This window comes from Nyctereutes procyonoides, unplaced genomic scaffold, assembly GCF_905146905.1.
Source record: "Nyctereutes procyonoides isolate TBG_1078 unplaced genomic scaffold, NYPRO_anot_genome, whole genome shotgun sequence".
Classification (NCBI taxonomy): domain Eukaryota; kingdom Metazoa; phylum Chordata; class Mammalia; order Carnivora; family Canidae; genus Nyctereutes; species Nyctereutes procyonoides.
Window position 1 is genome coordinate 5,298,605 of NW_026575029.1, and position 12,601 is coordinate 5,311,205.

Genomic DNA, 12,601 nt, shown 5'->3' on the forward strand with positions numbered 1-12,601 from the left:
TTGGCAGCAAGCTAAACCCATTTCACATGTTTTGATCCTAAGGAAAGATTTTTCTAGACACCTTTGATTGCTTTGATTCGAACTTTCTGGAAGTTTTCTGGATCAGTCACACAGCTGCTATGAGTTGGTATGTATGTAACCTGAGCGCTCATTCAGTTTGTGAGGATGGGCTTAAGCTCTGGTTGGTTCAGCCGACTCTGAAAGTGACCCACGGGCATTCGGAAATCCTGGGGCAGATTCTGGTGCACCTTCCCCTCCGTGGCCAGTCCTGTTTGGGAGGCTGGCTTTTCCTCTAATATTGCACATGCGAACGACTTACTTTAAGAACCTACTATTCATAAAACGACTTCTAAAAATAACAACGGTCTGACATCCTTCCATGTCACACTGAGAGATTTCAAATATTTATTAGTGAAACTAGAAGAGAGGATAGATTTTCCTAATATTTTTAGCATGAGTTCCTCTCAAGAGTTGGTATGACATCCATTAAAAAATAGAAAAGATTAACTTTTACCATGATCAAAGCTACAGTTCACAATGAAAAACTTCTATAGCTCCATCTGCCTTCTCTAAGAACAGCCGAGGGCTAGTCTTGAACTTCACGCGGCAGCAATAGAGGTATCATCCACGAGCCGGCCCTGTGGCTTTAAAGCAGGGAAATAAGAAAGGTTATAAAATAGTTATGACAAAAGCTCCCTTCATTGAAAAGATTTTGAAATTCTGGAAACTGTTTCACAAAAACAGGATAAACGTGTACAGGTATCAAGATCACATTTGTCTGGGGCACGTGGGTGGGTCAGTGGTTGAGTGTCTGCATTCAGCTCAGGTCGTGATTCTGGGGTCCTGGGATCAAGTCCTGCATTGGGCTCGTTGACGGGAGCCTGCTTCTCTCTCTGCTTATGTCTCTGCCTCTCTCTGTCTCTCTCATGAATAAATAAAATCTTTAAAAAAAAAAATCACATCTCTCCTTCCTTCCCCCCACCTTGTTACTTCACTTGAGCCTGGGGAGGGAGCTGTGGGGCCTAGACAGAGCGGTTCCTTCCGCCACAAGACACTGACATCACAGGCCAGCTGCATTACCTCTGCCGGCCGAATCTGCCTCAGTCACTAATTCTCTTCACCCTGTGTCCTAGCAGTTACAGATCTGTCACTGGGAGCGTGTGACAGGGAACCCATCACCACTCCTGCTTCAGTGACAGTTTTTTTTTTTTAATTTTTTTAATTTTTATTTATTTATGATAGTCACAGAGAGAGAGAGAGAGAGAGAGAGAGAGAGAGAGAGAGAGGCAGAGGGAGAAGCAGGCTCCATGCACCGGGAGCCCGATGTGGGATTCGATCCCGGGTCTCCAGGATCGCGCCCTGGGCCAAAGGCAGGCGCTAAACCGCTGCGCCACCCAAGGATCCCCAGTGACAGTTTTATACTCTCCCTTGTTCGGGACCCTCCAGCATCTCAAGCTTGAAGAAGGCCACAAACCTGAGGTGACAGACCAGTTCGTTGGGATTCAAGGTCTCCCAATCTCCTGTTTGTAAGAAAAGGCAATTCACAATGAATTGGGGTATCTAACAATGACTACCACAGAGCCAGAAGCAGCAGATAAAAACAAGACTCTCCTTTTCCCTAAGGTCCCTGAAAAAACAAAACATCATATCAGAAGAGTAAAGGGTAAGGTATCATAGTTATCCTTAGGGGTAAAAATTCTGACATGTTAGCAGCACCTCAGGGAGTCATCAAGGAACTGAAAAAGTGCAATTCTTGTAAATAACTTTATTAAGACAATGTACATTAGCAGACCTTTGTGGGAAAAGCAAGAGAACTGGAATTCAGGACATGAACAGAACAGTGTTATGGCATTATCACCAAAAGCCATTTACTAGGCTTTAGGCAGAATGCTTAGCGTGGGACTCCCTGGGGCAAGGAAGGGAGCACTCCTGCTTCTAGTTTTGTCGCTCTGCATTTTAGGTGTGTATGTGTGTGTGTGTATGCACACATACGTGTGTAAGTTAGGCCTCTGACATTCAAGGCAGGAAAAGAATGAATTAAATAACAGGTCTTTTATACTTCACATCTTCTGTAGTACTGACAGAAGATGTTCAGTTTTAGAAATAGAATAATGGGGGCACCTGGGTGGCTCAGTTAAGCATCTGCCTTCAGCTCAGGTCATGATATTGAGGTCCTGGGATCGAGATCCATATCCCTCTCCCTCTGCTGTTCCCCCTGCTTGTCCTCTCTCTCTGTCTCAAATAAAATCTTTAAAAAAAAAAAAAGGGAAAAAATAATGGTAAAACCTGCTAAAATCCCCAAACACAGCTTTATTTATTTATTTATTTATTTATTTATTTATTTATTTATTAATTATAGTCACAGAGGGAGAGAGAGAGAGAGGCGCAGAGACATAGGCAGAGGGAGAAGCAGGCTCCATGCACCGGGAGCCCGATGTGGGATTCGATTCCGGGTCTCCAGGATCGCGCCCTGGGCCAAAGGCAGGCGCCAAACCGCTGCGCCACCCAGGGATCCCCCCAAACACAGCTTTAACAAAGGGACAGAAGACAGGAATATCATGCAATTAAAAAGCTGGAATCTACTTTTCAAAGAAAGAAAAACATTAATCCAGCCTTGAAGGAGGGCACTGCTGTCCAGTGGAACTTTCTGTGGTGATGGAAAAGCTTAGGTCGGCGCTGTCCAACATGGTAGCCACCTGTCATGCTGATTGAGCCTTCAAGTGCAGCTAGTGCAACTAATTTTTACATTAAATTAAATTTTAATTAATGTTAATTTAAATCCTGGTAGGGCTGGCAGCTCTCATTACTGGAATTGCACATCTCTGGAGTTTAGTAAAGGCAGGTACAATGTGAGTCAGTGATGTTGTTCACTAATGGGGAGAGGGTAATTCTCAGGCACCATCCTTAGCATGACAGCTAAAACAACTGCCACTGTTAGTTCTCCCAGCTGATAAAGGAGCCAGCCCCGAGGATCCCAGCCAACTTTTTTGGCAGCAGTCAAGTTACTAGAAGGTAGTCCTAGAAGGTAGTATTTAGGGAAAAAAACCACAGTGGTTAGAAAAGGGCATGTTATGGAATACTACTTAGCCATCAAAAAAATGAAATCTTGCCATTTGCAATGACATGATTGGAACTAGAGGGTATTCTGCTAAGTGAAATAAGTCAATCAGAGAAAGACAATTATATGATCTCACTCATACATGGAATTTAAGAAACAAACCAGAGGATCACAGGGGAAGAGAGGGAAATAAAAAACAAGATGAAATCAGAGAGGGAGACAAACCATAAGAGACTTTAAACATAGGAAACAAACCGAGGGTCACTGGAGGGGAAGGTGGGGGGCTGAGCTCACTAGGTGATGGGCATTAAGGCCGGCACGTGATATAATAAGCACTGGGTATTATGTAAGACTGATGAGTCACTGACTTCTTCTGAAACCAATAATACATTACATGTTAACTGTTTTAAATAAAATGTTAAAAAAGAGAACTTCAAGGAAAAAGACATGTTAGTTATGTTAAAACTTACAAATGTTTATTTTTCTGTAACTTTTCCTTATGGATTTAAGCACTACCTGGAAGAGGTTTACTGTGGAAGAAAATGAGAAGACTATACTAGCAGGAGCTGGGGTTAGGCTGGGTGTACAAGCCCTAGAGGAAAAGGAATGATAGAGATTAATAGGTAGACTGTCGATCCTAATTCCTCAAAACGATCAACTCTTGTATCTTGGATGGGCTATGTTTGTATGCCTCTGTCTATGCTGACACCCATCCTCACACTAATGAAAGCTTCAGAGTCTGGGAATAGCATACTTTTAGAAGCTCAATGGCTAAAAGGACAACAGAGACCAACTGTGCCCCCAGTGCTCCCCAACCCTGTAAGGTGACCTCTCAGACCTTGATGGGAGGAATGGCAGCAGACATGGCCCGGGAATGTGAACAAGTCGAAATGTTTAAAAAGCCACTGGTGTGGGGGAGGAGGAGGGAGAGGGGTATATGGGAAAGCTCTGTACTTTCCTCTCAATTTTACTATAAAACTAAAACTGCTCTAAAGAAAAAAATAAGCCTTTTGGGATCCCTGGGTGGCGCAGCGGTTTGGCGCCTGCCTTTGGCCCAGGGCGCGATCCTGGAGACCCGGGATCGAATCCCACATCGGGCTCCCGGTGCATGGAGCCTGCTTCTCCCTCTGCCTGTGTCTCTGCCCCTCTCTCTCTCTCTCTCTCTCTGTGACTATCATAAATAAATAAATTTTAAAAAAAATAAAAAATAAAAAAAGCCTTTTAAAAAAACCATTGTTAAAAGTCACTGTTTAAACACAAGTGAATTAGAATCATGAAATTTTTCTCTACAATTTAAAAAGTATGATGCTTGGAAACATTAATAAATTCATTTTTGACAGATGCAAAAAGAAGTTGCGTAAGTCTGGGAAGATAAACTCTAGGAAGATCACATAGGATACATGAACACAGACTAATTTAGAATTTACCCCATCTCAGATTATGTAAAGAAGGGACAGTTCCTCTAAACTTAAGACAGACACAGAAAGGGAAATGGCCACATAACCCGCCTTTCCAAAAGTGAGTATAAACTTGAAGTAGAAGACGGCCCCCAGGACACACATATATCCACATATACCTGAATTACTGGGGAAACCACAACTACCTGGAGGGAAGCCTTAATTACAGGCAGTGAGAATGGCTAAACCAGAGGTGAGCGCTGTGCTTAGTGAACCACTGGTGTGGCCCCATTCACTCTCTCCCACATGGACTCCCACTGTCCTACATGCTCCTTTACTGCGGGAACCTGGAAATGGTTTTACCAGTGTAAAAAATCAAAACACTAAACCCGAGTATAGTTTTCGACAAAGGATCATTTTCAGAAAAGACTCCAATCCAGTATGACACAGAGAACTGGGCAAGTTCAAGGACTGTATTTAGAAAGTTAATCCATTTTGACTATAAACTGGTTACAAACTAACTACAATGTAAAAACATACTTTACTAAGCAGAAGAAAATACAGGTCTGAGGACACAGTGAAGGTAAATCATTATCTACCTAAGGGAATAATAACCTTTGAAGTTAGATTCTGTAAAATAATAGCAAGCTTATAGCAATGAACAGCAATACTGCCAAGTTCGTATAATAAAAACAATCAAGTCTCAAAATATTGTTTAGAGGAACTTACGTGAAAGAAACACTTCTGATTTGTTTCTAAGACTGGAAATTAAAAAAAACAGACTGTTTCTAAGCCTTACCTTTACAAAAATACTGGTAGGTATAAAACGCCTGAGCAGTTGGTTTGTGAAGTGAGGAAATCTAAGCAGGTTGACGTTGAGAGATGGCAGTTGCTGGTATCCAGCCATCAGGGGGTAGAAATTATATAACATTTCCTGTTCAGTGCCCGGGAGGATCCGTAATCGAATCTATAGCATAACAAGTTGTAGAGAAAGAAAATCAAATACACACGCTTCCAGCCTCTTCATGTTGTCACCCCTTCATTATTTACAAATCTTTCTGGTGAAATACTTTCTCTCTCCTATTCCGCCTTCCAGACAGATTCTAAAACACAAGACTGAAATAGTATGATGCAAGATGAGAGGACTACATGGACAAGAAACAGATAAAAAAAATATGCACGATTTCTTCGTTTCTACCAAGATCCACCACATGGCAACTTGCACAAACTTAAAAAAGGGGAACATGAGATGGATCAATATGTTCTATGTCTGCGACCAGATAGATTTTATAGTCACAAGGTGTTATGAGATAATCGGTTGCAAAGTATCACTGCTTACATTGTCAACCTAAGACAAATTAGTCATTTCTGGTGTTTTCTTTTAGGGATTTTACCTTTGTGGTGAGGTAAATGATGTCAAGGGAATAAAAGATGTTTGGAAAACTCTGACACTACTTTAGAAAAGAACACAAATTTCTAAGATTTTGGTGTTGTACATTATTTACTTATAAATCAATATGTGAAAAAGATTAGGACACTCTAGAAAAGCTTACTCGTTTACATCTAGTATGTACATGTGTCAACATATACGGGTACCAACATATAACAGCTGATGAGATATACTATATATTATAAACTTCAATTAGCATGTGGACTTACAGTCCACTTTATATATAATTCTATTTTACATATAAAGTTGTCTGTGCTGTGTCACAGCACAGACAACTAGTCAGGCAGACGCTTCTGAGTATTAGGATACATTTGTTACTCTAATTACGCCCTTTTTGATAACAAGTATTTACTGATTACTGAGCACTGTCTGTTAATCCACATTGACAGTTAAGACAGTATTCTTAATGAAACGTGGTTTTGCCTGAAAGTGTATATTCCATTCAAAAATGTGATGAACTTTCCTACCTCACCTCTGATTTGAATCAGTGAATCAAAACACTGGACTAATTTTGTTTTGTAAATATAAAATTGTGTCTAAATGTATCAAAAATAAGTTAAATTCTATGCAAGATCAAAATCTTTAAAATATTTCACTGATAATTAAGAGAATTGGCCTTTTTCTTTTTTTAAAGTAGGCTCTAGGGCAGCCCTGGTGGCTCAGCGGTTTAGCGTTGCCTGCAGCCCAGGGTGTGATCCTGGAGACCCAGGATTGAGTCCCACATCAGGCTCCCTGCATGGAGCCTGCTTCTCCCTCTGCCTGTGTCTCTGCTTCTCTCTCTCCTCTCTGTATATTCTCATGAATAAATAAATAAAATATTTAAAAATAAATAAATAAATAAAAATAAAGTAGGCTCTATGCCCAACATGGGGCTTGAATTCATGAGTCTGAAATCAAGAGTCGCATGTTTTACCAACTGAGCCAGCCAGGCACCCCAAAGGATCAGGCTTTTAATATGGGTAGTAATACCTCTCGGCCTCAAATTAAAACATACAAACACACACACTGAGTACTAATAGAAATGTAAAACTTTCAGGAATTCTATTATAGTCAAATATTTGTGAGTTTTTGTTCTATTTTTATTATTTTTTAAAGATTTTATTTATTTATTCATGAGAGACAATGGAGAGGCAGAGGGAGAAGCAGGTTCCCTGTGAGGAGCCTGATGCAGGACTTGAACCCAGGGCAGACCTGAACCAAAGGCAGACGCTCAACCACTAAGCCACCCAGGTACCCAGAATTCTTGTTTTAAAAAAAGAAAGAATAACATGTGTGATCTCGATGTGAAAAGCATTGCCCACTTAGTCGACCTCTATACGAATTGTACTTAATCTTAAAAAATGACTACAGGGGCACCTGGGTAGCTCAGTTGGCTGAGCATCTGACTCTTGATTTCAGCTCAGGTCATGATCTCAGTGTTCTAGGATCAAGCGCCATGTCCGGCTTTGCACTCAGTAGGGAAACTGCCTGAGGCTTCTCTCTCCCTCTGCCCCTTCCTGCATTCAAGCTTGCACGCTCTCTAAAATAAACAAATCATAAATAAATAAATAAATAAACAAATAAATAAATAAATAAATAAATAAAACTAAAAATTTTCTGCTATCAAAATAATAGGAACCACAATCAGCTTTATTAGTTCATTTGTAAAAATTAGATGTACAGCTCCCCATTTCCTGGCCAAACTTCTATATCTATATAAGCAACCCAGTGAAATATGACCTATACCTGTTTAAGACCTGAGAACATGAAGGCATCACTGGGCTCCACAGAAATCTCCACATCTTGAACTAAGTTAGTCTTGTTCTGTAGGTGATACTTGACAGGTAAGGATTCTCGGACACGCCCAAAGGATGGCAGATCTGCAGAGAAAGAGGACACGTATCTTTTGGTTAAAAAAATAGTTCACCATTTATGAGTTCTTTTTGTAAATGAATCCCATTCTGTAGACATGGGATTATTTAAATTAGTGATACTACTGCACTCTTGCTAAATAAGAAAATCCTTTGATTGCACAATAGCGATGGGGCTGTGATAAAACAGGCCAAAAAGAATCAAGTCTCCTTTCCAAGCTGATTGACTTAGGGTCAAGAGCTGAATTATTTTAGGAATAATTTTTCAAATCTATAAAACATTTCCCTAAATATCCATCATGGTTCAAGAAGGAATGACAGGCATCAAATGCCTCTTGATGGAAGCACACACCATTAGCTATGAAGTATTCTCATCAAAAACTTGAACCTGAATCTGATCAAGACTATAGATCTCACCAGCAACTCACAGATCCTTAAAAATGATACAATGCAATTAGCAAAATCCAGACTGTGGGAAGCTCTACAGGACAACTGACCACTTCTTTAATAAATGAACAGCAAGAAAGAGGGGAACATGGTAGTGGTGAAGGAAGTGATGGAGTAGAGAGGGAGTCTTCCTGCCTATAGATTTCAACATTTGTATGAGATATCCATCAGCTGCAATGCCAAGACCTTAAAACAATCTAAAGAACATTACGAGTCAATCAGGGAAATCACACCACCAGAATTTGATATTATGAAGTTATTGCCCTCTGCCCCTGGATGTCACCGAGTAAGCATCATTAAAGTCTCCCCTCCCACCACCATCATGTCTAAGTCAGAGTCTCCCCAAAACGTCTGAGCAGCTGCGGAAGCTCTTCATCGGAGGTTTGAACTTCAAGCCAACCAATGAGAGTCTGAGGAGCCATTTTGAGCAATGGGGAACGCTTACGGACTGTGTGGTAATGAGAGACCCAAACACCAAGCGCTCCAGAGGCTTTGGGTTCGTCATGTACACCACCGTGGAGGAGGAGGTAGATGCAGCCATGAATGCAAGGCCACACAAGGTGGATGGAAGAGTTGTGGAACCAAAGAGGGCTGTCTCAAAAGAAGATTCTCAAAGACCTGGTGCCCACTTAACTGTGAAAAAGATTTTTGTTGGTGGCATTAAAGAAGACACTGAAGAACATCACCTAAGAGATTATTTTGAACAGTATGGGAAATTTGAAGTGATTGAGATCATGACTGACCGAGGCAGTGGCAAAAAAAGAGGTTTTGCTTTTGTGACATTTGATGACCATGACTCTGTAACAAGACTGTCATTCAAAAAAACCATACTGTGAATGGCCACAACTGTGAAGTAAGGAAAAGCCCTATGGAAGCAAGAGATGGCTAGTGCTTCGTCCAGCTAAAGAGGCCAAAGTGGTTCTAGAAACTTTGGTGGTGGTCGTGGAGGTGGTTTTGGTGGGAATGACAACTCTGGTCGTGGAGGGAACTTCAGTGGTCAAGGTGGCTTTGGTGGCAGTTGAGGTGGTGGTGGTGACAGTGGGAATGGCTGTCATGGATTTGGTAATGATGGAAGCAACTGTGGAGGTAGGGGAAGCTATAACGATTTTGGCAATTACAACAATCAATCCTCAAATTTTGGACCCATGAAAGGAGGAAATTTTGGAGGCAGAAGCTCTGGCCCCTATGGTGGTGGAGGCCAATACTTAGCCAAACCACGAAACCAAGGTGGCTATGGTTGTTCCAGCAGCAGCAGCAGCTATGGCAGTGGCAGGTTTTAATTACTGCCAAGAAACAAAGCTTAGCAGGAGAGGAGAGCCAGAGAAGTGACAGGGAAGCTACAGGTTATAGCAGATTTGTGAACTTATTAGCCAAGCACAGTGGTAGCAGGGCCTAGCTGCTATAAAGAAGACATGTTTTAGACAATACTCATATGTATGGGCAAAAAACTCGAGGACTGTATTTGTGACTAATTATATAACAGGTTATTTTAGTTTCTGTTCTGTGGAAAGTGTAAAGCATTCCAACAGAGGGTTTTAAGGTAGATTTTGGTTTTTTTGCACCCATGCTGTTGATTGCTAAATGTAATAGTCTGATCATGACACTGAATAAATGTATATTTAAAACAAAACAAAACAAAAATTATTGCTAATTTTTAAAGTGATGATAATAGAAGTGTAATTATATTTAGAAAAATAACCACTGATATTAAAGATGCAGACAGAAATATTTATAGATGAAACAGTAGCTGGGATCTACTTCGAAATAATGGGGGTATGAGGCATATGTAGAGGTACAGATAAAACAGGACTTATCATTATCTACTTTTGTAAATGCTGGGCACTTTTCATAATAGAAATTTTTTTTAAACCTTAGAAGCTAAAATAGATATTCTTACTATATTCTTTTTATCAAATACAATTTGATGCCATTACCTGCGTTCACATGGAGGGGAATGTTTTCTACGATCACATGTGGCAGAGTGATGACGGTACTGATGACAGGGACATTTCCCATGGCTGAGGTCCTGTGGCAGAAAAGTGCATCTTTCAGATCCACATTTGATGTAAAAAGGTAAATCAAAAACAGAAAACGTGCATATTCGCCAACTTGTTTCAAAGGAATTACTTCAGAAAGTAATTCAAAAGAAATTACTTACACATTTTCTAGACCTTTATTAATAGTAGTTTTGTGAAAAGCTTTTAGAATCCTGTTTGTATTTTGAACAAGTGTCACAACCCAAGGCCGCTGTTTGGTCCCAGTTCCAGAATATAAATCAACCACACCACGAAGCATACCATTTGACACCGCTTTTGGTAGCAAAATGATCAGTGTAGGTGGCACTGTGGTGACTGAAGTTATGATAGAGACCTTATCACCTTGTGGCCAGGTCACAGCTGAGCACCAGACCACTTGCAAGCATGCTGTCATAACTACACTAGAGGTTTAGTGTAGGAACTGTGGAACTAAAAATATTGTACTATCAATAAACACAGTGGCATTCCAGGACTACGGAGATAAAGTGAGTAACATCAGGAAACTGACAAATACTTTTCCCTCCATTACAGTGAGACTGGGATCTGCAGGGCCAGCTGGCAGCTCCCTGACCAAGGAAAGCCCTTCGGAAGAGGCTGTATCTGGGTGGGGAACAGCTGATGCTCTATGCAAGTTATTATCCAGCAAAAGCAACAGGAAAAAACATCTAATCCCTTATCATTAAGAAATTTGTCTGTATGGTACTACAAACAGGATGGGAAAATTAAACAGTGCCTTCAAAATCCTGTTTTATTTTATTTTTAAGATTTTATTTATTTTTTCGACAGAGAGAAAGAGAGACAGACAGAGAGAGAGAGAGAGAGAGAGAGAGAGAGAGAGAACACAAGCAGGGGGAGCAGTAGAGGGAGAGAAAGAAGCAGGCTCTCCGAGCAGGGAGCCCAATGTGGGGCTGGATCCCAGGACCGGGGACCATGACCTGGGCCAAAGGCAGACGCTCAACTGACTGAGCCACCCAGGCACTCCAATCCTATTCTAATTCCTATAAACATAAACTAAACTTCAATGTGGTAAATTCAGAAATGGGGAAAAGAAAGATGTCAGTTTTTTAAAATAAAATTATGTTCTTTTTCCTTTCTCATTTTTAGTATATCCTATCCACTGTTCTAAAATTTATGACAAAATTGAGCTGTGCTAAGAAAATAACACATGAAATATCACCTATCTACCTTCCAGTCTAAGGAAACAATACAGCTGAATCTTCCCACCTACCCTTTCCTGCTTGCACCTCCCCTCCAGAAGTATCCTGGATTTGGTATCTATCACTGCTATGTATTTCTTTACACTTTTCCAAATTATGTATGTAGCCCTAAGAAATATACAGTATTCTACATGTTTTCCAATATTACGTATGTGCAATGCGTTCATATTCTGAACATCTGCAGTTGCTCTGTTCACTTAATAGTTAGTTAATAGTTACCAGATATAGTTCTGGTTAATTCATTTTCACTGACAGACAACATTCCATTGTATGATTCTGCCACAGTTCAACCATTTTCCTGTTGATGGATATTTAGTTATAACTTTTTACTATTACAATCAGAGGTGCAATGAACATTCTTACATATATTCTTGGTGTGCACGTTTAGGACTTTTTTTTTAAGACTATAGGTTATAGACATCTTTAATTTTACCTGGTACTGTTGAAAAGATATCCAAAGTAATTGTCCTATTTTATACTCCACCTCTTTTGACAAACTGTGCATTGCTAAACCTTTTCATTTTTCCAAATTAGTGGGAGCATGTCTGAATCTCAGATTCCTCATAAGGTTAACCCTTGTTTACTAACTAACAAGTAACCCTTGTTTACTCCCTATGTTTACTATCTGGCTTCTTTTGTTTCCCTTTCACAGCATAATCAAGATTTTGCTCAACTTTCTGTTAGGGGACTTGTTTTTCTTATGATCTGTTCTTTTTTTTTTATTTTTTTTTATTTTTATTTTTTATAATCTGTTCTTGATATGAATTCTAATATTTTGTCAGTTTTACATGTTATAAATAGTTTTTCCCAATTTGTATTTTGTCTTTTCACTTTCTACATGGTATTTTTTAAATGAACTAAGACATTAATTTTAACAAATTTATCATTTTTAGTGTCATATACTTTTACGTCTTAAAGAAACTCTTCCCTATTCCAAAGTCATAAAACAATTCTCTTATTTTCTACTAAAGTAGTAACATTTTGCTTTTCACAATTAGAACTTTAGTATACTTGGGACTGATTATATACAATACATAGTAAAGATCCAATTTTTTCCCAAATGGAAACCCAATTGTTCACCACCAATTATAAAATAATTCCTTTCCCCACTGATCTGCAATGCTACCTCTCTAAAATATAATTTCC

General features: G+C 39.8%; 1 protein-coding gene across 1 annotated transcript in view; it reads right to left on the reverse strand.

Annotated features, from left to right (window-relative positions):
- Positions 1–375: 375 nt before the first annotated feature.
- TRAPPC11 (trafficking protein particle complex subunit 11) overlaps positions 376–12,601 on the reverse strand; it is a 49,358-nt gene continuing 37,132 nt past the window's right edge. Inside the window, exons 27-30 of the mRNA XM_055315706.1 lie at positions 10,137–10,228; positions 7,631–7,764; positions 5,255–5,422; positions 376–644 (exon numbers count right to left, since the gene is read on the reverse strand). Coding sequence (XP_055171681.1) covers positions 600–644; positions 5,255–5,422; positions 7,631–7,764; positions 10,137–10,228 — 439 coding nt within the window. The 3' untranslated portion in view covers positions 376–599. The remainder of the gene's footprint in view (positions 645–5,254; positions 5,423–7,630; positions 7,765–10,136; positions 10,229–12,601) is intronic.